Source organism: Oryx dammah, unplaced genomic scaffold (genome assembly GCF_014754425.2).
Source record: "Oryx dammah isolate SB20612 unplaced genomic scaffold, SCBI_Odam_1.1 HiC_scaffold_2, whole genome shotgun sequence".
NCBI classification, from domain to species: Eukaryota; Metazoa; Chordata; class Mammalia; order Artiodactyla; family Bovidae; genus Oryx; species Oryx dammah.
This window is the reverse complement of record NW_024070186.1, coordinates 102,772,208-102,798,389: the sequence shown is the minus strand read 5'-3', so window position 1 is coordinate 102,798,389 and position 26,182 is coordinate 102,772,208. Positions and strand designations below refer to the sequence as shown.

The 26,182-nt window shown below is 37.8% G+C and overlaps 1 protein-coding gene across 1 annotated transcript in view; it reads left to right on the top strand.

Moving 5' to 3' along the window:
• The window catches only part of LOC120851897 (T-cell receptor-associated transmembrane adapter 1), a 44,383-nt gene extending 23,300 nt beyond the window's left edge, over window positions 1-21,083 (top strand). Inside the window, exons 3-6 of the mRNA XM_040224973.1 lie at window positions 1,646-1,682; window positions 10,556-10,617; window positions 12,710-12,795; window positions 18,793-21,083. Of these exons, the coding sequence (XP_040080907.1) occupies window positions 1,646-1,682; window positions 10,556-10,617; window positions 12,710-12,795; window positions 18,793-19,068 (461 nt within the window). The 3' untranslated portion in view covers window positions 19,069-21,083. The remainder of the gene's footprint in view (window positions 1-1,645; window positions 1,683-10,555; window positions 10,618-12,709; window positions 12,796-18,792) is intronic.
• The last annotated feature ends 5,099 nt before the right edge of the window (window positions 21,084-26,182 follow it).

The following is a 26,182-nucleotide window of genomic DNA, read 5'->3' as shown; positions in this document are numbered from 1 at the left end:
CATTTTCTCAAGCTTTCTCATTTTGTTGGGCTTCCATTAACTTGTGGGTACTGTGCAGCAGTAGACTTCTCTAGGCTTCTCCCAGCATCCGTGTTACATTCATTCATATTCACAAGACTAATCTGAAGGTAGTTGAAAACAGCTACATCTTTCAGATACAGTCCATGGTAAGACATTTACTGTGGGCTAAAGAAGCATATTTGTGACAGATCCCAAATAGGTTACATTCACCACTTCTGGTCGCATAGCTGCTTGATGTTTGTGATTTGCAAAAAATTCCCACATTTGGTCTTTCACAGAATTCTTCCAAATATATTGACATGTGGCATGTCTATTTTACCCTCCAAATGGTGATTTTAATAATTTGAAACATTATTGAATAGTATTTCTTTAACATTTAACGCCCTCTCTGGATAATAACTTCGTCATACATAAATCTAACTAAAAATAATTTTGGTAGTTGTTTGGTGACTTGTTCAATTATTTGGAAATGTTAGTTAGTTTACTACCAACACACAGTTGCCTCTGAGTCACTGTCAGATAGATAATACTAGGTTTACTTTCATATGACAGCCTTTACAAGATTTTGATTTCGATTTAATGCCAGATTAATAACATGCAATCAAAATATAAAAAATATCACATTATATATATCTATCCAGTTAAAAGAAATTTTACTGATGATCATATAATACAGGCTTATTTTTATCTTATTAAAATTGAACTCTGAATTTCTCTTAATTTCGTAGTTATTGCCTTTCTAAAATTTTCTTGTAATTTTTACCATTTTTGAATATATGTATCTAATTTAAAGTTAACATATTGCTTTTCATTTGCCTTTGAACCACCACATCTGATTTTCAACAGTGGATACTTTGAGATTTCACACATAATTTTTTCTTGAATTTATAATCTTACATCAAATCTCTGGTCCATCTTGGTTTTGCAGACCGGCATACTGTTTTGTTTAAAAGCTATTCTACTGTTTTGATTAACTTTAGAGACTGCATTGTCAACCTTTTCTGAATTTCCTCTCCTAGAACCCTTTTCTCTTCTTACCTCTCTATTTGTACCATGTGGATGAAATGGAATCATAAACAAAAGAAGTTCCTGAACACCTTTTTTATGTGATTGTCACACACCAAGAAAAGTTAATGAGCATTCTAAAACTAGATAAGTAAATAGAAGTGTCTTCTAGGGACTTTTTTGTTTGTTTGTTTTTTGATAAGGAAGAAAAGCCTATTCAAATCTGCAAGGGCAAAGAGGGCAATTTGTTAGTAAGAAGCAGAGGTGTTTCGTGGAACCTGAAGGCAGAAAAGTACAGCTGTGCCCCACAACAGACTGGAACCACAGAAAAGGCAGGCACAGGGTTCCCCTGGTCTCAGCTTGGTGTTTCCCATGCATAACGTGGCCACTCACTTGAGCTCTGCGTTGTTTCCAAGCTGTACTATATTTGCATTCCAGATTACCAAGAGAGAACGTGATTGGCCCAAATCAGAGAATATCTTTACCCCTAAGTGATAGTTAAGTGGCTTGATTAAAGATGTTAACTGACATTGAGACTAAGCTCCTCTCAGAACATGCTCTAAAAGGTTTAACACATGTCAGATTTTCTCTTAATTTGTCTATTTTGAATATCTTTCAGAAAAAATATGCGCATACTCTGACGACTACTTTCCCAGGTACGTAGAAAATAAGTCATGGATTATGATTCCCAAATAATATGGAAAATAACTAGTGTTATATTGCTTTATAGGTTTGACTTAGGAATGTTTCACTTGGGTTAAAATAAAAAATGAGTTTTAATTACTTTTACTTCCATCTGAAGATTAATAGTTATAACATTATTTACCCTAGTTATTTACTGTCCCTGAATCAATGAGAGAACTGGATGAAGGACAAAATGAAACTAATCTGGTATCTACAGAATCCTCGTTAATTTTGGAAGAAGATATCCTAGATTATGATTCAGTTCAGACTGTAAGAATGTAGTATAATTAAATATAGAATTGTGTGGCTCTTAAGAATTCAAGGTGGAAGGAAATATGGCAATACCTAATACAATTTAATATATGTATGCACATACACAAGAATGCTTTGTGCTGTGCCATTTTAAGGGTATTGCCAATAAATAACTCTAAATAATATACATTATAGATGTAACATAACCTAATCTCTTATATTTATTAAGCAAGTTGCAGATAAATTTGAGTAATACTTTTTTAAGAGAAGGTTTATGATGTCACAGTAAAGAAGTTTCATTTTCTTAGACAGTATATTCTGACCCAAGTGTATCATTAAATTGGAAATTTCTCTTTTGGGACAAAAAAATCTAAATATAGAAAGTTTTCTAGAGGATTCTTTAAGACCTTTTTGAAATGGTAAACTGAAAGGTTGAAAATGCCTTTCAAAAACATAAAGCTTTCTCACTGGTATAGGGTAACACTGTAAGCTTTTATTGTCCTCTAAAAAGGTCCTTAGCCCTGGGATTTCTTTGAAAGGAATGATGCTAAAGCTGAAACTCCAGTACTTTGGCCACCTCATGAGAAGAGTTGACTCACTGGAAAAGACTCTGATGCTGGGAGGGATTGGGGGCGGGAGGGGAAGGGAATGACAGAGGATGAGATGGCTGGATGGCTTCACTGACTCAATGGATGTGAGTTTGAGTGAACTCCGGGAGATGGTGATGGACAGGGAGGCCTGGCGTGCTGCAATTCATGGGGTCGCAAAGAGTCGGACATGACTGAGCGACTGAACTGAACTGAAAAAGGTCCTTTAAAAAATTCTTCTCCATGTGGAAATGTCTGGAAGATTCAGATATGGGCTACAGGCAGACCCACACAATAAAGAAAGTTTATATTTCATGATTATTTTTAACATTATATTTTACAACATGAGATAATTTAAGTCATTAGTTCATATCAAGAGTGATTTGCTGATTCAGTTTCAACAAAAAAATGTGACAAAAAGAATCCTACATAGCCATGCAGAACTTAATCTGACAATTGATTTTATACTCTTCCAGTTGAAAGGTAGTTAAGATGCATTGTTATAGAAAGTAATGTGATACAATCATTCTACCAAAGACGGGACTGGTGGTTTTTTAATTAGGATGATAAGAAATCAGAAAGGAAAATTGGTAAAATACCCATCTCAAAACAAGCAAGCTCTTGGCTGCAGGGAAAATTCAGAAAAAAGGCTGGTTCTTTTATAACATTCATTTCTTCAATAAATATTCATTTAACAAATAAGCATTTGTTAGACAATAGAGATACAAAGATGAAAAGATGTGGATCCTTCCATCAAGGATTTAATAATCTGTTATCAACTGTAATAAATCTCCATTTAGGCAGAATTTGAATATACAATGCAGATTGTATCTATAAAGAGGCTATCTTATTAATTCACAAGTTTATGTATATACTTCACAGCTTGTCTATTTCTCTGATTATGTAGTTTGGAAGCCAAAGTCACCTTTATAGGAGAGCATGGAGGCTTCAGGGAAAAAACAAAAAAACAAATGAACTATCTCCTGTCTTTAATATTAAGACATTAATATTAAAACAGCAAGTGGAAATAAGGGCTATCTTTCAGTTCAGTTGCTCAGTCATGTCCGACTCTGCGACCCCACAGACTGTAACACGCCTGGCTTCCCTGTCCCTCACCAACACCCAGAGCTTGTTCAGACTCATGTCCATCGAGTTGGTGATGCCATCCAACCATCTCATCCTCTGTCCGCTTCTCCTCCTGCCTTCAGTCTTTCCCAGCATCAATCAGGGTCTTCTCCAATGAGTCAGTTCTTTGCATCAGGTGGCCAAAGTATTGGAATTTCAGCTTCAGTATCAATCCTTCCAATGAACACCCAGGACTGATTTCCTTTAGGATGGACTGGTTGGATCTCCTTGCAGTCCAAGGGACTCTCAACAGTCTTCTCCAACACCACAGTTCAGAAGCATCAATTCTTTGGCCCTCAGCTCTCTATAGTCCAAGTCTCACATCCATATATGACAACTGAAAAAACCATAGCTTTGACTAGACAGACCTTTGTTGACAAAGTAATGTCTCTGCTTTTTAATATGCTGTCTAGGTTGGTCATAACTTTTCTTCCAAGGAGCCAGTGTCTTAATTTCATGGCTGTAGTCATCATGTGGAGTGATTTTGGAGCCCCCCAAAATAAAGGCTGTCACTGTTCCCATTGTTTCCCCATCTATTTGCCATGAGGTGATGGGACCAGATGCCACGATCTTAATTTTCTGAATGTTGAGTTTTAAGCCAACTTTTTCACTCTCCTCTTTGATTTTCACCAAGAGGCTCTTAGGTAGGACTGACTTTTCTTAGGTAGGACTTAGGTAGATATCTTTCTTAGGTCGGGCTAGAATCGTGGATGTTTCCACAGTTCCTTACATGGTCTGAGGCCAGGAGAAAGGAGGCAAGCTCCCCCCACCCTGGGTTCCCTGCTGCCCTGTCTCCCTGCTCCTTCTCAGCACTGGTTTAGGTGGGAAGCTATGCTGGAGGGGAAAGAAATTTGCCTCTCTGATCTTCTGCTCCTGCATTAGTAAGTCAGGAACATTATCACTTAAAGGACAGGAAAGTGTCTACATCTAATAGAAAGTTAAATACCCGCTTCCTGGTATTTATCCCAGGGTACTTTATTTTTCCTTTAAACATAATTCTGCACAATTCTTGTCTTATGATCTGTGTTAAGAGGATAATGCAGTCAGAATAACATGGGTTTGAGATCCAAACAGTTCTGGATTTTAATCAAACTCTTGCAATTACTAGGTTTGTAATCTTGGGGAAATGAGCATTTCTGAAGTTGAATCATAACATAATACTACACTTACAGAGAGTAGCTGGTAAAAAAAAAAAAAGCTGACTACTTTATAGGTCTAAATTAAGATCTAAGAAAATATCTACCCATTCGGATTATTCAGTTCAGTTCAGTTCAGTTCACTTCAGTCGCTCTGTCATGTCCGACTCTTTGCGACTCCAAAAATCGCAGCACGCCAGGCCTCCCTGTCCATCACCAACTCCCGGAGTTCACTCAGAATCACGTCCATCGAGTCAGTGGTGCCATCCAGCCATCTCATCCTCTGTCGTCCCCTTCTCCTCCTGCCCCCAATCCCTCCCAGCATCAAAGTCTTTTCTAATGAGTCAACTCTTTGCATGAGGCGGCCAAAGTACTTGAGTTTCAGCTTTAGCATCATTCCTTCCAAAGAAATCCCAGGGCTGATCTCCTTCAGAATGGACTGGTTGGCTCTCCTTGCAGTCCAAGGGACTCTCAAGAGTCTTCTCCAACACCACAGTTCAAAAACATATTTACCCCTTAATTAAAGAAAGCAGTTCAGATAATTAGGAAAGCAGTTCAGATTTACATTAAGCTTATTATAGCTCAGTTTTCAGAGTCTCTCTTAAGGACTTAGGACAAATTTCCAGCAAGTTTTGCATGGTCTCCTCCTGCATGGCATTGAAAGGTGCTTTTATCACAAAACGTATTTCATCTCAGTTATTTTTCTACCTAAAATGATCTCTTGGATTTCTAGAGCTCTGCAGGTTGAGCATCCCACTTCACTCCCCCTCTTTGCTGAATATACTGACCTGGTGCCCTGGAACAGACTTTAGTCTCAGATGTCATCTCCACCTGTTCCCAGGGTTGAACATCCTAATGATAGTGGAACTCTTGGGTAGCCTTCCCTAGCATCAGATTTCCAAGTAGATACGCAGAAGAGGCCCTCATTATGACCACTGCTGCATTTGGAACCAAAACATCTCCATGTTCTCCAGCCTTCTGTTTGTTTTAATGTACAAGTAACCATAATCCAAACTCCCAATCCTGTGTGAATAAAAGAAGTCCCGTCCCTTACCCAAATCTTTGTGAGAATCTCCCAAAATGGACTTACAGGTTTCAAAAATCTTATTCTTGATTGTCTTTGGGGCATGCCTAGCTCTATGTCACTGCTCTAGGTTTCTTTCCCATCTCTTTACAGTTCTTCAAGATAGCAGAACTTTCCAGTCTCCCTTCTCTCAAACTTTGAGAAAAAAACACTTTTTAAGTGTCCTTGAAGTGCTCCAGAGCATTGGCAATACAGGCTTCTGTGTTTGACTTTATCTAAAATAAAAAGTGGGCATTATTAGAAGAGCACTTGAACACTGATCAAAATAAAAATTTAGTATTAGATGTCATATCTCTGAGACCCTATTAACATATCTCCTCATAGGAAACACTACTGGTTCTTAGCTAACCCTAGCCATACAAAAATTGCTAGGGTTTATGTTTTTCTCCTGGATCAAGTGTCTATCTTTGATGTTTACTCATGCCAAGTTCAGGAAACCTGTACTCATGGTACAGTCCCTATCAAAGTAAAAATTTATTGAGCATATACAGAGGAACACATTGTGGCAGCAACTTCCCCTTTTCTCTCTTGCATCTTTTTTTTTTTTTTTTTTTTGGTCTCTTTGGTCTGATTCCCATCAGTATATAAACAGACAGTAACATTTTACATCTTTAAGAAAAGAAAGAGTCTCTTTATACCAGGTTGCCTGCAGTCACCTCTTCATTGTTCTGTACTCTTTACAGGAAAACTTGGAAGTTCCATGTACATTCTGTTCACATTTGCTGGCTTCTCTTCCTCTTCTTTCTTGAACCTACTCTATTCAATTCCCTGTCCTCAGCAATCCACTGACTCAGCTCTTGTCAGGGCCACCAGTGAAATATGTGTGGCGAATCTTAGTCTCACCTGTGGTCCATTTGTAGCGTGACACATTGTCATTCTCTACTTCTTGTGTGTGTGCTAAGTCGCTTTAGTCATGTCTGATTCTTTGCGACTCTATGGACTGTGGCCCACCAGGCTCCTCTGTCCATGGGATTCTCCAGGCAAGAAAACTGGAGTGAGTTGCCATGCCCTCCTCTAGGGGATCTTCGCGACCCAGGGAATGAACCCGCATCTCTTAGGTCTCCTGCACTGACAGGCGGGTTTACCACTGGTACCAATTTTGAGACACTTGCTTATCCAGGCTCTGAGGCCCACCTCCATTTTAGCTTTCCTCCTCAATTACCTGCAGCTCTTTCTCCTTTGCTGGCTCCTGAACCATAGATGACAGAGTGCCCAGGGCTCATCTAGTGAACCTCTTCTCTATCTACCCTCATGTCATTAGTAATTTCATCCTCTCTCATGGCTTTAAGTAACATTTATACACTGGGCAAAGCCCAAACTTTTATCTGCCTATTCAGAGAAAGTGAAGTCACTCAGTCATGTTCGACTCTTTGCGACCTCATGGACTGTAGCCTAGCAGGACCTCCATCCATGGGATTTTCCAGGCAAGAGTACTAGAGTGGGTTGCCATTTCCTTTTCCAGGGGATCTTCCTGACCCAGGGATTGAACCTGGGTCTCCCACATTGTAGGCACACGCTTTACCATCTGAGCCACCAGGGAAGACTTTCAAACAAATATCTATTAAACAAATAAAGTTAATCAAAACCAATGTCTGACAGACCCCTAAGCTTACTCTTTGCTCAATCTTTCAACTTTCCAGACCCTTAAAATAGTTTTATTTAGTTTTCCAGAAGTGTTTTTCATTTTTATTTGGATGTTGAAACCTGCATTTATGTCTTAGAATTTGGAAGCTGAAAAGAACAACATAGGGAATAATTTAATATCTCTGTTTTTTAAATCAGGAAATTTAAACTTTAGGAATTTATGTTCAAAGTCACCCAAGCAAAAGTAATGATTTAAAAAAAATTGAACTCACTTATTTAATATTAAATAATAAAGTAAGAGGTATTTTCTTTAAAAGGACTTCACAATAAAAATGATAAAATATGAATAAGAACTTTAAAAATAGAGACTAGAGAAAATTTGTGTGAATGTGGAAAATCTGAACCATAAAGATGTAGATTGAAGGCAAAAGAAGAGGGCAGCAGAGGATGAGATGGTCGGAAGATCGGATGAGATGGTTGATCACTGACTTAATGGACATGAGTTTGAGCAAACTCTGGGAGATGGTGAAGGAGAGGAAAGCCTGGCGTGCTGCAGTCCATGGGGTTACAAAGAGCTGGGCATGACTCAGTGACTGAGCAACACAATCACAATATTATTTTAAATTTTGATGTGTCAGTAAATGTGCTAATTGGTTAGAGGATCATTTCAGACATGTTGAGAACAATAGAGAACCTGATCTGGCCCAAAACTCAGAGGTGCACTAGCCTCTGGGCATATTTATTAATTTACTCTAAATAGTAATGTCTTCAACATAAACACTGCCAAACATTTGTGCTTGAAGTTTATTAGATATTTGCAATAGGCTGGAGCTATTTGGCATTGCCAAGTAAAAATATACTTATTAATTTGTTGGTTAGACTGCTTCTTTATAATAGATTATTTGTGATGATTAATCATTTGAGACCTGCCTGCAGACACAGGCCACTGCATTATAAATCACGTCCTATTTTCTTCATAGGGAATGAAATGATGTTCATTTTTTGGACATGATTTATCATTTTCAGGTTGTATCTGCTATTCATGTGTGCTGGGAAAATGGATGGATTGTCTTATTAAAAATTCCTCACCTTTTGCTATTTTATTTTCTGCATAGCCAGAGAAAAACCATTAGCAGGGACTTAACTTTGTATCCCAATATTAAGCTGTAGTGAATTACCAATAGACAGAAAGGGTATGGATGAGTTTCTTTGTTATCAAATAAGACAAATACATACCAGCAACTGGACTTTTCAAATAATATCATACAGGTATCATTTGATCTTTTTTTAAGGGTACATTCTTGATATTTAAGTATACTGTCTTCTTTCAGAAGCATGGGACTAATATAGGTGTTATACCTTGTGATAAGAGTTTTTCCTTTTGATGCAATTCCCTCCAGCTCTTGGTGATATATAATCTCAAAGTTAAAGCAGTTGCTGCTATTTTATTAAATGCCACTCACTGCCTAAAATGTTCTTCTGTTGCCAGCCTGCTATTGTGAAGGCTGGTCACCAGGTCCATCGTCACTGCCTGTGACAATAGTAGTTGTCTACTGTAATCCTAATAGGGTTATTCAGATGAAGCAATAAGGAAATTTAATCAGACGTCAAGAGCAAATAATATTTAGAGCTTTAGGGCCAGACTTGCATTACAATCCTAGCACTGTCAGTTACTATGTGTCTTTTGGCAATTTGCCTCTATAGCTTGGAAATTCCTTATGTGCACAAAGGGGGAGTTTTGAAAAATGAATCCCGTAGGGTTGTCCTGAGGGTTGAATGAGCACTGGCATAAAGAAAAGCTTTGACATTTGCTATTTATTGCTGATATTACACATAAGGTTAGGGAAAATATGTTAATCTATCTGAAAAGTGGGAAATAATATTTCTGCAGAATTTCCCTGGGTTTTTTATATAATGTATGTAAAACAGCACAGTATTTGGATGTTATAGGTAATCAATCATTTTATTGCATCTGCCAAGCTAAGTCTACAATATTTCTCTGGCCTCTTATTTTTTAATCACTTGTCAATATTTGGTAAACAGTGTTAGGGTCAGAGTGATATTCTTGGCAAGCAAACAGGAAGTACAGTGTATAGTTTCAGTTCAGTTCAGTCACTCAGTCATGTCCGACTCTTTGCGACCCCGTGAATCGCAGCATGTCAGGCCTCCCTGTCCATCACCAACTCCCGGAGTTCACTCAAACTCATGTCCATCAAGTCAGTGATGCCATCCAGCCATCTCATCCTCTGTCATCCCCTTCTCCTCCTGCCTCTAATCCCTCCCAGTGTCAGGGTCTTTTCCAATGAGTCAACTCTTCGCACGAGGTGGCCAAAGTACTGGAGTTTCAGCTTTAGCATCATTCTTTCCAAAGAACACCAGGGTTGATCTCCTTCAGAATGGACTGGTTGGATCTCCTTGCAGTCCAAGGGACTCTCAAGAGTCTTCTCCAACAGCACAGTTCAAAAGCATCAATTCTTCGGTGCTCAGCTTTCTTCACAGTCCAACACTCACATCCATACACAACCACTGGAAAAACCATAGCCTTGACTAGACAGACGTTTGTTGGCAAAGTAATATCTCTGCTTTTGAATATGCTATCTAGGTTGGTCATCACTTTCCTTCCAAGGAGTAAGCATCTTTTAATTTCATGGCTGCAGTCACCATCTGCAGTGGTTTTGTTTAGTGCACAGATACTCTAGGTTCTAGTCCCAGCTCTGCCATTTCCTGGTTCTGTGACCTTCAGCATATTATATAACCAATCTGTGCCTCAGGTTCCTCATCTATAAGGTGGGAATGCTATAGTGCCTGTCTGGTTAAATTATTGTGAGAAATATAAAAGGAATGAATATATATAATGTCAAGTAACTCCTGACACACAGTAAATGTTAAATAAGTATTTGCTATTATTCACTAAAAGAAGATCCAGAATACACTTTTCAAATTCATACACACACATGCATGCACACTTGTATTTACTGGATAAGAATGTGCAATAATTTACCCAATACTGAAAATACCTTAGAAATTAGATATGAACTATGTAGATTCTAACAAGGCAAATTATTTCCTTCTTATAGGGAAGATGAGTATGATCTCGAAGACACACCAATTTATGGTAACGTAGATAATGGGGTCTTAGGTAAGTTTTATTTTTCCAAAAATTAAATTTACCTATAAATCAATTACCCCCACATAATTCCACAAATAATTTGAGGTAGCTTATTTTTTGTCACAATCATATTTAAATATTTCAATGGTAACCATACATTTGAGTATATTTAGCATATCATTTATTATGTATTTTCAAAGCTGCATATTGTAAGTTGTATTGCAACATTCAGTGTGAATCAACATCCTGTTTTTCTATATTCTCTTTATTTCACCCTAGTTTGTAGTGAGAATACCGGAAGACTCAATTACCATGAATTCTGACACACACAGATTTCTATGAAATAAAGCTATTTCTAGAACAGAAGATTGCTCAGGGGAACAGTGCTTTATGCTCTGTATACAAAAGCATATCTACAGTGAATAATCTGGAAAAAAGAACAGATTCTCTGGTTTCCTTTGTTTTAACTGGTTCTTTTAAAGTAGCGAATATAGCGTTACACTCATGACAAGCAGGAAAGAGAAGAGCCAAACCATCACTGAGTGATGGGTTATACACTTTTTGTTCTTTTGTAACAAGTACTCTTCAATTCCCAGCATCCTTTATTCCTTGAAACGTTCCACTCCGCCACAAGTAAAAAACCCCTAAATGTCTCAAAACAAACAGCTGTTATCTGATCCCAGCCCTCTGATGAGAGAAGCTGTCAGACAAGGGCTACCAATTATCTCTATCCCTGCCCTGTAAGCACTTAATTCATGATTGGTGGAGTGTGGGTAGGTGGAGTTAACTCCTGTTGATTGGCGTCTCAAACCCAGATTCCCAGTAATGAGTTAAATTCATCTGAATATCTATATATCAAGACAGTATGAAATCTCCTAAAGTTAAACACATGAGAATTTTATAGGAGTCAAGAATTTAAATAATCTTTGTCTCTCCCCACCCCCTGCCACCATTGTAAAGTATCCTTTAATCCTCTGCTTTCTGAGGAATCAAAACTATTTTTCAGGAATAGACTATTAAAGAATTTTCCTTCCTGTTTCCCTTTGCAGAATTGTGGTGCCCACTTATACTATTTGAAGATTTAATTTCTTTTGTGTCCTGGTAGCTCAAAGCCCACCATATCTGCAGTCTTCATGAGCAGTGAGCACAGGTGCCTCTCTTACAGGTTCTGATTTAGTAATTCCACAGTAGGACTTAGGAACCTCCTATTTAACAAGCCTCCGGGGTGATTCTAATGCATATTTCCCATGGTTTATGCTTTGAGAAACATTACAGACCAGTTCTCTACATTGCTTTTCAGAAAGGGTTGGAGCATTACAAAGTACCTTGTATTATAAACACATCTTTTCATCTATGGGGTCAAATTGGTGCAATCAACATTTCTGCAACATTACTCTCCATCCTACAAGTCATTCGCTCTCCTTCCTCTCCCTTTTAAATAGAGTATCTGGGGAAAGAAAGGTATGGATGACTCAGTAAGCATCCCCCAAAGAAGGAAATAGGTTCATGCCTGCTGGCTGGTGGACATGGCCAAAACCTCCCCAACAACTTAGTAACAGCTTTATATTCCCCACTGTATATCCCTCAAAACAGCCTGGATGAACTGTCCTGTCACTGATACGTGGGACAACGAACAGAATCTAAAATATATTTTTTCAAAAATAGTATAGGGTTAAAAAGGCCTCTGAGTAAAATATCTTTCTTATGGAAAAATTACCAAATTTTGATCAATATATGTGCTCCATGCTTTATGCCACCTGCACCATTTGTAATCATACTTAAATAGAAGGGCACAGGCAAGCCTTTAACTCATAGGATCCCTGTAACATATAAATGGTAGTTTGAACAGAGACTGTCATGTCCTGTGATGGTATAAAAAGAATAATAGCCAAGTGACCATCTTTTGTCTAGTTGTTAATACTGTGGGGCAACAGGCTTCTCCACAGTCTGATCTGCAGAGAGCAGTTTGTACCTCCTTACCTTCACACCACCACAAAAATAGACTAATCAAGTGACTCCCGAGGGTTTCACATTTATAGCTAAGTATTGTTTGGGTCATGTATTATGATTTGTGCCATCATTTTTTAATTTTTCCACTGTAAATCTCTTTTCAACTCCCCAGAACCAGTGGATGAAAACTGCTACGAACAGATGAAAGCACGACCAGACAGATCTGTGAACAAACTGCAAGACGCCCCACCTTCACAGGTAAGTTTTATTTTCTGTATCAAGGGCCAGATTCAGCCTGGGTCTCGGCACAGCTCCCTGTTTCAAGAGCATAAAGGCAGCATGTTCTGATAAACATCAGAAGCAGCCTGTTAGAAATTTTGCATTCTGAACTGCTGTCAAATTCTAGCGCCTAAGCTGTAATAAAAAAACTCAGAAGGCAAATAAATAGTTTTCAGAGCCACACTTAAAGAGTCAAAATTGTGTACAACTACAAACGCAGTAGATTTCAAGGGAAAAGTGGATTCTCTTCCTAAATAATTAAGCTTTTTTTTTCTTTCAGAGCAAAAAAAAAGTTACATGTATCATAGAAATAATTATAAAAAGTGACACATACAGAATGCTCAGAAGACCTACATGTCAGGAATGGATGGTGGATGGGGAGAGAAAGATCTTGGTGAAAAGAAATTAACTATAAAAGAACATACTTCTGTTTTATAAGGAAAATGAGTGTAAATTTAATACAAGCTCTATGGCTATTGTTTTGTGGCAAGATTTACACCCGGCTTGTTGGGGATAGGCAGGACTAAAGCATAAGCAGAAATAGAAAAACCCAAGAAGAAATGAGGAGTTTATACTTTTCCTACCCACATCAGTTCAGCCTCCTCAGACATAGCACTGCTGTTCACAGTTCTTAATGTGTGTGTGGTTGAAGTGTTATAAATTTCAGTTATAATGGTTCTTTCTTCTCTTTCCCTATCCCACCCCTTTTGTTATGTGCTCTCATGCTATTTCCTAGAAACAGGCATAGGGCCAGCATTTCCTATGTACTGGTTATATGTCAGACTTGTCTTATGTGCTTTAAAGGTATTAGCATTTTAGATTCCTGTGAGGGAGGCAGCATGATTATTCCCATTTGACAGAGATGATATAAAACTTGCCCTAGAGACTCAGAAACCAAGTAGGGAAACAGAATCCAAAGTTAATCCCACTTGAGAGAAAACATTTTCCTCCCAATGATGGGTCAAAACTTGGAAACTTCCCATTAAGATAGAATTTCCTTTTTCTTTATAGGAGCCTTCTAAAAATCAAACTCTTAAAAATTTTTTAATGAAAGCAAGATGTGGTGAGGTTTAAGTGGTAAAGTAACTCTCTCATGGGCAAATTTGCCATGTGACATTCAATTAATTGTTAAATATATTTTAGATAAAAGGTATGAAAAAACTGCTTGTTATAATATGATTTGCAAAATTCATAATAAAAAGAAAACCTTTTGAGAAAGGTTAAAATATAACCACACCACCGGAAATGCAGTGATCCACAGCATCTTAGTTATAATAGAACTGAGACTTCTGTTGCTGTTTGAATAGAAGTTACTGTTTAATACATGTAAATTAAATAGGTCAGCCTTATTTATGCTGCATCTGGTTTATACTCAAGGGGAAATCGTGCAGAGCTTTAAAGTGTCTTTAAAAGTCTGTTAGTTAATAAATTATATATTTAAAGACACTTCTAAGGGAATTAGTCTTTATCCTTCTCACAAATTTAATTGCACAAATTAGAAGTAATCTCTACTTTTAAATTAATTTTTATTGGAGTATAGTTGATTTACATGCTGTATTTGTTTCAGGTGTACATCAAAGTGAATTGGCTATAGATGTATATTCACTCTTTTATAGATTCTATTCCCATATGGGTCATTATAGAGTATTGGATTGAGTTCCCTGTGCTATACAGTAGGTTCTATTAGCTATCTATTTTACATATAGTAAGCAGTGTGCATAGATCAATCCCAATTTCCTAATTTATCCCACCAGAAGTAATCTCCTTATATTTGCTCAATTCCATTTTATTAGAGGGCTTCCCTAGTAGCTCAGTTCGTAAAGAATCCGTCTGCAATGCAGGAGACAGTGGTTCAATTCCTGGGTGGAGATTTCCACTGGAGAAGGAATAGGCTACCCACTGCAGTATTCTTGGGCTTTCCTGCTGGCTCAGCTAGTAATGAATCCACCTGCAACGTGGGAGACTTGAGTTCGATCCCTGGGTTGGGAAGATCCCCTGGAGACGGGAACGGCTTCCCACTCCAGTATTCTGGCCTGGAGAATTCTATGAACTGTATAGTCCATGGGGTCACAATGACAATTATCATCAAAACACTGCCCAGTTAGCTATGGTACTCAGTTACTTTGGTCTGTTACAAAAGTGTGAAGAATCCATAATGCAATGCAAAAAAAGCTTGATGGATCAAATATTGGAAACAGGAAAAAGCTCCTTGACCTTTGAAAATGATGTGTACAGTTCTAAAGTTGCAATTTCAGTCTCTAAGTCTGCTATTAACAAGGAAGAGTTGATTGGGAAACCTAGTGACTAAATGGGTTCATGAGAGTTCCCTAAAAAATTTTAGGGACATAAATGTGAACTTATTTTTCTCTTATCCTCACATCAAAACCTCACCCATCCCTCCTTTCCCTCCATGTCAGAAGCATCCTCTCCTCTTTCCAAAGCCAATAGTCCTATCTGGGCTCTTGACTATTTCTTCTACTTCTTTCAAGATCTTGCACCTTCAATTTATTTGTCTCCATTTCTTTAAATGAATGAAGTATTATTGACTTACAAATATACCCAAATCTCTGCATTATTTAAAAACACAAAAACAACAAAACTTTTACTTTAACCTGTTTTTGTCTCTAATTCCTAAACTGGTTTTTACTTTTCTCCAGTTTCCTTTTATATTCACAGATACACATATTTTTTATCCCTGTCTATATATTTCCTGGGCCTCCCAAGTGACTCAGTGGTAAAGAATTCGCCTGCCAATGCAGAAGACAGGAGACACAGGTTTGATCCCTGGGTCAGGAAGATCCTCTGGAGGACGAAATGGTGATTCACTCCAGTATTCTTGCCTGGAAAATTCCATGCACGGGGAGCCTGGTGGACTATAATCCATGGGGTTGCAAAGAGTCAGACACAGCTGAGCATGCATGAGCATGCAATTCACGTGTATTTTCCACCCATCTATTCAACTGAAACAATACTTGGTAAATCACAAATGACCATTACATGTACAATTTGTGGTCTTTTCTCAAGACTCACATTCGTTGAACTCTGCAGGACTTGATAAATGTTGACCAGACAAACATTTGGAATACTTTCAGTAATAAGTACAAAAACTCTATTCAAGCTATATCATAAATGGGAAATTACTGGCTCATATAACTGAGATATGAGGGTGTCTTATTTTTGAAATGATTGAATATGAGGGCTCCTCCATTTCTTCTCCCTACTTCTTTGTTCAGTTCAGTTCAGTCGCTCGGTTGTGTCCAACTCTTTGCAACCCCATGAATTGCAGCACACCAGGCCTCCCTGTCCATCACCAACTTCCAGAGTTCACTCAAACTCACGTCCATCGAATCAGTGTTGCCATCCAGCCATCTCATCCTCTGTCGTCCCTTCTCCTCCTGCCCCCAATCCCTCCCAGCATCAGAGTCTTTTCCAATGAGTCAACTTCTTTGCTACTGACTTTATTCTCTTCTATTACCAACAGGCTCTTCCACTGAGGCTGGGAAAGCCACAGGAGACCCAGATTTTCTTTCTCCCAAATCCAGGGAAAGATATCTTTTCTATTTCTGCACCTGTACCTCAGTCCCCAAAAGGCCATGTAACTGGCTCTGCTGAAGTCATATGCCTACTCTTGGCCCAGCTTCTGTTGGCAGGAGGATGGGTAGTTTAATGGGTTCCAGCCTGGGTCAAATGCTTATTCCTGTGCTGAGATGGGATACAGCATTGTAATTGATAGGCTCTCCAGGACCAGATAGAGGAAAGAAATTTCCTAAAACAAAGTGGAGAATTTATTAAAGAAAGAGAATAGAATAAAGTGCTAGACAGTCAAAAAAGTCACCCACCCCTCTCTATTACTGAATGCCTTTTGGTAATTTTGCTAACTTCACTGACATATTCTCTAGGCAAAGGCAAACCAGCTCTTAAAACATGAGTTATGTTAAGAAAGCAGTGAAATGTCCAGTTTCCTTGAAATACAGAGTTTATGTAGGAGAGTACTGGGAATCAAATAGAAAGTGTGAATTATGAGCATAGGAAACCTTGAATGTTATGCTATAAAATTCAGACTCTAGGCTAAAATTTCGGGGCCAGGATGGTAAAATATAAAAGTTATGCCTTAGGAAGATAATTTGAAAATAGTATATGGGCTAACTGGCAGAGTATAGAGATGCGATTGCAATGATACCCATTACCTATCTACAATTATCCAGAAATTATTTTAGAAATGAAGTCAGACCAAAGATACCAGAGAGGTTATAAATAGAACCATCCCCCTGCCTGGTAGAGGAGATAAGACTTTAACTTTTAGCATGAAAACAAGTGCCAACAGGGAGAAGCTAATCCATGCATCAGGGGGTTGTTAATCCAAATGTTGCTTCTTTACCCAAAACCCCACAAATTGATATAAGTTTGGCGTATGCTGAATGGTAAACTTTATTTTTGTTTATTCAATGGCTGTTCTAAAGTTATAGCCTACAGCTCTGATAATTATAATACCACCATACCTTAGACCTTATCTTGGTTCGAAAACCAGGTTTGAACTGTGCAGTCTACTTAAACATTGGTTTTTTTCACTAGATGCATACTACAGAGCTATATAGCAAGGGGTTAGTTGAATTTGTGGGTGCAGAACTGTGGATATGGAGGGCAGACTATAAAATTATATGTAATATTAAATTACATATAAATTATATGTATATTTAACTTGCTCAAGGGATTGGCATCCCTCACTCCCACCTTGTTCAAGGGTCAAATGTAAATTACCTCCATTTGCTAATAACATTGTAAGATGCGTGTTAAGTCACAGTAGTCATGTCCAACACATTGCAATCCTATGGATTGTAGCCCGCCAGGCTCCTCTATCCATGGAATTCTTCTGGCAAGAATACTGGAATGGGTTGCCCTCCTCCAGGGGAACTTCCCACCCAACATCCTAAGATAGGTACTCTCGTTTGATAGCAAGAGGTTAAAAATATTGATAGTTTAAAATTAAAAAAAAAACTGCCCAAGGTCCCATGATCAGAATGTCACAGCTGGAATTCAATCCTAAAACTTTCAAACACCAAATTCAAGATCTTGTCTTCTGGCTTATTGCTTTCTGCAAGTTTCTCTAGGCTCCTGCCCTTCTTAATCCAGTGCTGACCCAGCTTTAGGTCAGAGAGAACCGCCAGGCTTTCTTGGATGCAAATGAATCCAAGACAAACCTAAATGAGCTCAAAGAGGATCTGGGGACAGGTAGGCAGGAAGGAAGTAATAGGGGGAAATGGGAAATGCAACTCTCGCCAAATGCTGGTCGTATAAATGGTTGTTGGTTAGTTGCCATGCCATGTCCAACCATTGCAAGCCCATGGACTGGAGCCTGCCAGTTTCCTCTGTCCATGGGATTTCCCAGGCAAGAATACTGGAGTGGGTTTCTCCAGGGGATCTTCCCAACCCAGAAATCAAAGCTGGGTCTCCTGCATTGCAAGTATTTTCTTTCCTGACTGAGCCATCAGGGAAGCCCCAGTCATACAAATAAACCATTAACCTTATACTTCTGAGTCTCAAATGTAGAGAAAGGAGAGACTTTTGTGGGTATCAAATAACCAGTTATTGAACATATGTAAAGCATATCTGATTGGTTATATTCCTTCCTGTCATGCTTTGTTCCCAGTTTAACAAATCAGAATATTGTTACTTGGTAGGTGAAATACAGGGCAGGCACTCCCTGAGGTGAATCCAGGGGGAGAAACTGGTTAAAAAAATCCATCTAAAAAGTTCATGTGTATTTTGAGTATAAGAAAGAAAACTATTTTCTTTTAAGCATTTTCCACTCCAGAATCTTGAATTTACTATTTGTAGTTATCACTCTGACAAATTTGGCAAATAAGGCCGTGAAGACCAGAAAACAAACTTGTGTGTTTTTGGTAGGCTTTAGAGTTTCCCAGAGGTCAAAGTTAAGAATGGCTAACAGTGAAAACTTACCATGCCTTTCTCTTTTAGGGAACTGAAGTAAGGTTGTGCTATGCCTCATTAGAGCACAACGAGGGGAAGCGAAGAAAGCCCAAGAAACAGAAAACTCATTTGTCAGACAAGGATGAAGAGGGGCAGATGCATGCAATGGATATCAGCCTTTCTAAGACCACTTTGGTGGACAGTTTCCCACCAGAAAGTGAGGAAATAGAGGAAAACATTCATGATGATCCCATTAGGCTGTTTGGATTGATCCGTGCACAGAAAGAAAGTTTACACTCACTAGACTATGATCCAGCTCAGTGAACTGGCTCTTACTGGACGTGTTTGTCAAAGAAATGAAGACCCATTTGACACAGCATGTCTTGTCACGGTGATGATCTGATTGTCTGTTGGTGGGATTGTCACTTACCTTTTATCCAGAGGTTATGTTATGCACGCCAAATGGAATACCATACAAAATAGCTATTTAGTTATTTGAATTCACTTAAAAAACACCTATGTAGTAAAATGTAAATAAAATCAAGTTTGCAGATTGATCCTGATAGAAGCCATAACTCAAAACAATACTCAGTGACGTAAACCTCCCCTGAAAAAAGGTTTTAAGTATATGTTCTTGATCATGTTGAAAGAAGTCAATATATTTTTTAAAGTTCTCCTTTCTGAATGTGAAATATCCCATAATTGGAGAAATTTTCTGATTGAAAGGCCTAGGAGGCATTTAAACTTATTTCTAAGAGTAGAGGGATAAGCTTCTTAATATTTTCCACAAATGGAAATTTTAGTTCTAGAAATTATACAATTAATACATACTCCTTATAACAATAAATAGTATGAAAAATAATTTAGATATTCTACTAGCCAGAGATAATTGCCATGATCAACTTTCTATATATTCTTTTAGATATTTTTCTCGGCATGACCATACATATACCCATATATAGGCTCACTAGTTTTTGAATTTACTAAAAGGGTGAATGATGATTGTACACATATTATTTAAACTTTTTTTACTTAATATATCATAAATTTCTTTCCACTGTTATTTTTAACTATAACTAACTATAGTTAATAATTTTAATTTAATGACTGCATAGTATTTCATTGATGATTGTACCAAAACTTAAATAATTTTGAAGTACATTTAGCTCATTTTCAATCTCTGTGTTTTTTTGCTTTTACAAATAACATTTTAATGAGAATCCATCTTTGCACATGTTTGGTACTTGTCTGACTTCTTGTGGCTAAATGTCTAGGAAAAGGATTGCTGCTTTAAAAGGTGTGCATTGTGTAAGTCTCTATAGATTATATTTCTGAAAGGCTAAGAGTTAGGTCAAAGTGTGTGCCCTGTTTAAATGCTGCTCTTAAATTGCTCTCCAAAATTTTTTTTTTCTAAAATGCTTTCTATCTCACTCCATTTGGAATAGACAATTGGGTCGAAATCACTGAACAAAAACATTATACTTGACAGCTATTGCTCCTGCCCTCTGACCAGAGTTTAGAAGATTTTAGTGACTCTTCAATTATCTGTGGAGCTCCCGTGGCTGTTGATATCATAAGTTATACAATGACAATGGAAACAGGCTCTGCACCCATTGAACTAGGCTAGGATAGAAGATGAGTATTAGGTTAAAGAAAAGTGTAGCTACTAGTGAAAAAAAAATACTATTAAGAAAAAAGAATGAGAGATAATAACAGTGAGAGGGCATCTCTGAAGGAAATCTTAATTCTGAGAACTGAACAATGAGAAGGAACCACCCACATAAAGGAGGAAGAAAGAGCACATTTTGTGTAAAACTTCTATCCCTATTTGGAAGTACCTACTTCTATCAATAATTATTTTCCATTATGAATCTGTAGAAAAATAAATGCTGATTATAAAATATTTTAAGTTGTCCACAATGCCATAGAAAAGATAAAAAATATTAATATCTAAGCTCAGAAGAAGTCAGGTTTCTGATTCCAAAGAACCAAAATGAAGTTAATAATACATATTGACTTTGTGTTTAATGTTTAATTTAAAATAAAATTTTGGCTATCATGTTTATGTTGTTACATGTTTATATATTACCATAGTGCAATAAAAATAAAGTTAGATTGGGTTTACAGCAGCTATTCTTTCCTGTAACTATTCCACAGGATTCACTTGTATTATTTACCTCGCGTCTATAAGTATTTGAATTTTTTGCCTCTGGTTTATATCATTTGAATTCTAAAATATTTTGAGGTTTTGTGTACCAGATATATCTGATGCACATTAGAAAGATTTTTAGCTACAAATTTAAATTCTTTAATAAATATAAGGCTCTTTAAGTTACCTATTTCTTATTGTGTGATCTTGGTGAATGTGTCTTTTGAGGAATTTGTTAAATTTATCAGCATTAAGCTGTTCAAATACTCTCTATTATTCTTTTAATATCTGTAGAATTTGTAGTGACTTTTCTTTTATACTGATAATTTGTTTATTTTTACCCATCTAGAGGTTTGTTAATTTTGATTCCCTGAAAAAATTATTGTTCAATTTCCTACAGTTTTTACATTTTCTGTTTCATTGACTTACCCTCTGATTATATTATATCCTTTCTTCTGCTTATTTTATGTTTCATTTTTCTTTTTTAAAAAAACATTTTAAGGTGGAACCTGAGGTCATTAATATAAAACTTTTCGTATCTAAAGTAGTCAGTCTCATAAATTATCCTTTCTAAAATATTGTTTTGCTATATCCCACAAATTTTGATGTTTTCATACTCATTCATTTCAGATACTTTCAATTTCCCTTTTGATTTCTTCTTTAAGCAATGGGTTACTTATAAATATATTTTATAGTTTCCAAATATTTGAGAATTTTCCAGATATTTTTGTTGTTGACTCCTAAATTAATTCTATTGTGGTCATAGAACATATGACTTGAATCTTTTTATATTTAATTGTGGCTTTACTGTCAGAATACAGTCTATCTTGGTGGAACAGTGTGTACTTGAAAAACGTATATTCTATTGTTGATAGAGTGTTCTGTAAGTGTCAGTTAGGTCAGTTTGGTTGATAGAGTTTTTTAAGTCTTCCAGGTGGCACTAGTGGTGAAGAATGGCCCGGTCAATGCGGAAGACACGGGAGATGTGGGTTCAATCCCTGGGTCAGGAAGATCCCCTGGAGGAGGCCCTGGCATCCCACTCTAGTATACTTGCTGGGAGAATCCTGTGGACAGAGGAGCCTGGTGGGCTACAGACTGTGGGGTGGCAAACAGCTAGACACAACTGAAGTGGATGAGCATGCACACACATGCATAGCCTCACTAATTTTGCCTATGTGTTCTATCAGTTATTGAGAGGAGATTGTTGAAACCTGACTGTATTTGTACTTTTGTCTATTTCTCTGTACTAGTCTGTCAGTTATCACTTCATGCTTTTTAAAGCTCTATTATTATTATTAGGGCATACATGTTCAGAGCATTATTTTGAGATGAATTTAATCTTTATCATTACGATATAACCATCTTCATCCTTGGTAGTATTGTTTTCTCTGCAATCTACTGTGTCTAATATTAATATTGTTATTTTAGCTCTTTTGATAAATGTTAACATGATATCTTTTTATATCTTTTCTACCTAGTTATATCTTTTATACTTAAAGTGCACTTTTTGTGGGCCAGATATAGTTTTGCTTTTTTAAAAAATCCAGTCTGAAAATCTGTCATTTAATTGGGGTGTTTATTTTCATTTAGTGCAGTTATTGATATTATTGGGTTCAAAGCAACACTTTTGATATGTTTATTTGTCCCATCTGTTCTTGTTTTCTTCTTTTTATGACAGCTTCTAGATTATATCAGTATTTTATGATTCCATTTTATTTTCATGGCTGGATTATTAGTTATAAATCTGTTATTTTAGTATTACATATCATTATAAACTTTCACATTTCAACTGAAAAAATGTAAAGAAAACAGAGAACATTTTGACTTAAAAACCAGGTGAATTCCACAGTCTTAAGATTTTCACTGAAAATGTCTTAAGGTTCCAAAAAGTTCAACTCAAATCTCAAGAGTAGGAGCAGTAACTCATTTTCCTTTGGTATTAAAGGATTTATTTCTAGCAGATTAAAGGCAGTATGATTAGTTTTGACATATACTTAAATCTCTGAGGTTTTGCCTTCATTTGATAAAAAGAATTGATAATTTATATTAAGACAGTGAAAAACAAGAACATTAAAATTTACAGAAGATAATAAGACAAATTCAACAGATGCTCTAGTAATGATGCTTGTGTTCCTTTAACCTCTTCGAAGAAGCCACCCTGCCTGCTCACAGCTTCTACTAAGTCATGGCTGACTGTATCTGAAGTGGGTACCTGAATCAAGATAGCTGTCTAATCTATAGATTGGTGTAGAAGATGCACTATCAGTGGGGGAAGAGCCAACAGGATGCTATTAAAGAGAATTTGGTGCTTGGTAAACAAGGCACAATTGCAAGGGGGAGAAACTAAGAGTAAACACAAGAAGATTGTTGCTAGAGAACGGAATTCAAGACTCTGATCAATCAGAAAATCATAACAACTCTTATTTATTAAGAACTTACTAAGTGCAAGACACTGGGCTAAGTAGTTACCTGCATACCTAATTTAATCACGTAACACCCTAAAAGATAGATACTGTTATAATCTTACATATGAGAAAACCAAGGCTAATAAAGATTAACTTGCCCAATATTTCACAAATATAGATTCAGAATTTAAATAGCAATCGAGGTGCAGAGCTGGGTAAGTTGAGAAATTGATCCCTTCAGTTGGTTAAAAGCACCTTAGGCCCAAGTTTTGGATTGTCCCTGGTGAAGTGAAGCAGCTCAGTCGTGTCCAACTCTTAGCGACCCCATGGACTGCAGCCTACCAGACACCTCCGTCCATGGGATTTTCCAGGCAAGAATACTGAAGTGGGTAGCCATTGCCTTCTCCACTTGCCATTGCCAGGCACTGTTAATACTAAGTGCTTTAAATAAAATAACCCATCCAACTTTCTTAGGTTGCTGCTGCTGCTGCTAAGTCGCTTCAGTCATGTCTGACTCTATTATCTCTCATTTTACAGACGAAGTCTCTGCAGTATAGAGTGGTTAAGAAACTTGTCAAGGGTCAAACAGCTAGTGAGTGTTGGAGCCGGGATTTAATTCCAGGCAGACTGACTCCAGAGTAATGAGTTCTCAGGTACCACCCTTCTCCTTCCTCTGGTCATGGGTCTGTCTTAGGTGACCCCACAGATGGTTGTAGCCATTGTGCCAGCAGTTACCTGGGACAGCAGAGCCAAGACCAAATGAACGTAGGGAGCCAGGGTCGCTTCTAACAGCTTTGTGGTGGTTTAGTCATCAAGTCATATACAACTCTTGTGACCCGATGGACTACAGCCCACCAGGCTCCATTTCCATGGGATTTTCCTGGCAAGAGTACGGGGGTAGGTTGTCATTTCCTTCTCCAAGGCCTCATTGTCCCTCAGTTCAGTTCAGTTGCTCAGTCATGTCCGACTCTTTGCGACCGCATGAATTGAAGCACGCCAGGCCTCCCTGTCCATCACCAACTCCCAGAGTTCACTCAGACTCACGTCCATCGAGTCAGTGATGCCATCCAGCCATCTCATCCTCTGTTGTTCCCTTCTCCTCCTGCCCCCAATCCCTCCCAGCATCAAAGTCTTTTCCAATGAGTCAACTCTTCGCATGAGGTAGCCAAAGTACTGGAGTTTCGGCTTTAGCATCATTCCTTCCAAAGAAATCCCAGGGTTGATCTCCTTCAGAATGGACTGGTTGGATCTCCTTGCAGTCCAAGGGACTCTCAAGAGTCTTCTCCAACACCACAGTTCAAAAGCATCAATTCTTCAGCACTCAGCCTTCTTCACAGTCCAACTCTCACATCCATACATGACTACTGGAAAAAACATAGCCTTGACTAGACGGACCTTAGTCAGCAAAGTAATGTCTCTGCTTTTGAATATGCTGTCTAGGTTGGTTATCACTTTTCTTCCAAGGAGTAAGCATCTTTTAATTTCATGGCTGCAATCACCATCTGCAGTGATTTTGGAGCCCCCCAAAATAAAGTCTGCCACTGTTTCCACTGTTTCCCTATCTATTTCCCATGTAGTGATGGGACCGGATGCCATGATCTTCGTTTTCTGAATGTTGAGCTTTAAGCCAAGTTTTTCACTCTCCTCTTTCACTTTCATCAAGAGGCTTTTTAGTTCCTCTTCACTTTCTACCATAGGGTGGTGTCATCTGCATATCTGAGGTTATTGATATTTCTCCCAGCAATCTTGATTCCAGCTTGTGTTTCTTCCAGTCCAGCGTTTCTCATGATGTACTCTGCATATAAGTAAATAAGCAGGGTGACAATATACAGCTTTGATGTACTCCTTTTCCTATTTGGAACCAGTCTGTTGTTCCATGTCCAGTTCTAACTGTTGCTTCCTGACCTGCATACAGATTTCTCAAGAGGCTGGTTAGGTGGTCTGGTATTCCCATCTCTTTCAGAATTTTCCACAGTTTATTGTGATCCACACAGTCAAAGGCTTTGGCATAGTCAATAAAGCAGAAATAGATGTTTTTATGGAACTCTCTTGCTTTTTCCATGATCCAGCGGATGTTGGCAATTTGATCTCTGGTTTCTCTGCCTTTTCTAAAACCAGCTTGAAGTTCATGGTTCACATATTCCTGAAGCCTGGCTTGGAGAATTTTGAGCATTACTTTATTAGCATGTGAGATGAGTGCAATTGTGCGGTGGTTTGAGCATTCTTTGGCATTGCTTTTCTTTGGGATTGGAATGAAAACTGACCTTTTCCAGTCCTGTGGCCACTGCTGAGTTTTCCAAATTTGCTGGCACATTGAGTGCAGCACTTTCACAGCATCATCTTTCAGGATTTGAAATAGCTCAACTGGAATTACATCACCTCCACTAGCTTTGTTCCTAGTGATGCTTTCTAAGGCCCACTTGACTTCACATTCCAGGATGTCTGGCTCTAGATGAGTGATCACACCATCTGCGTCATGATTATCTGGGTCGTGAAGGTCTTTTTTGTACAGTTCTTCTGTGTATTCTTGCCTCCTCTTCTTAATATCTTCCGCTTCTGTTAGGTCCATAACTTTTCTGTCCTTTATCGAGCCCATCTTTGCATGAAATGTTCCCTTGGTATCTCTGATTTTCTTGAAGAGATCTCTAGTCTTTCCCATTCTGTTCTTTTCCTCTATTTCTTTGCATTGATCTCTGAGGAAGTCTTTCTTATCTCTTCTTATTATTCTTTGGCACTTTGCATTCACATGCTTATATCTTTCCTTTTCTCATTTGCTTTTCACCTCTCTTCTTTTCACAGCTATTTGTAAGGCCTCCCCAGACAGCCATTTTGCTTTTTTGCATTTCTTTTCCATGGGGATGGTCTTGATCCCTGTCTCCTGTAC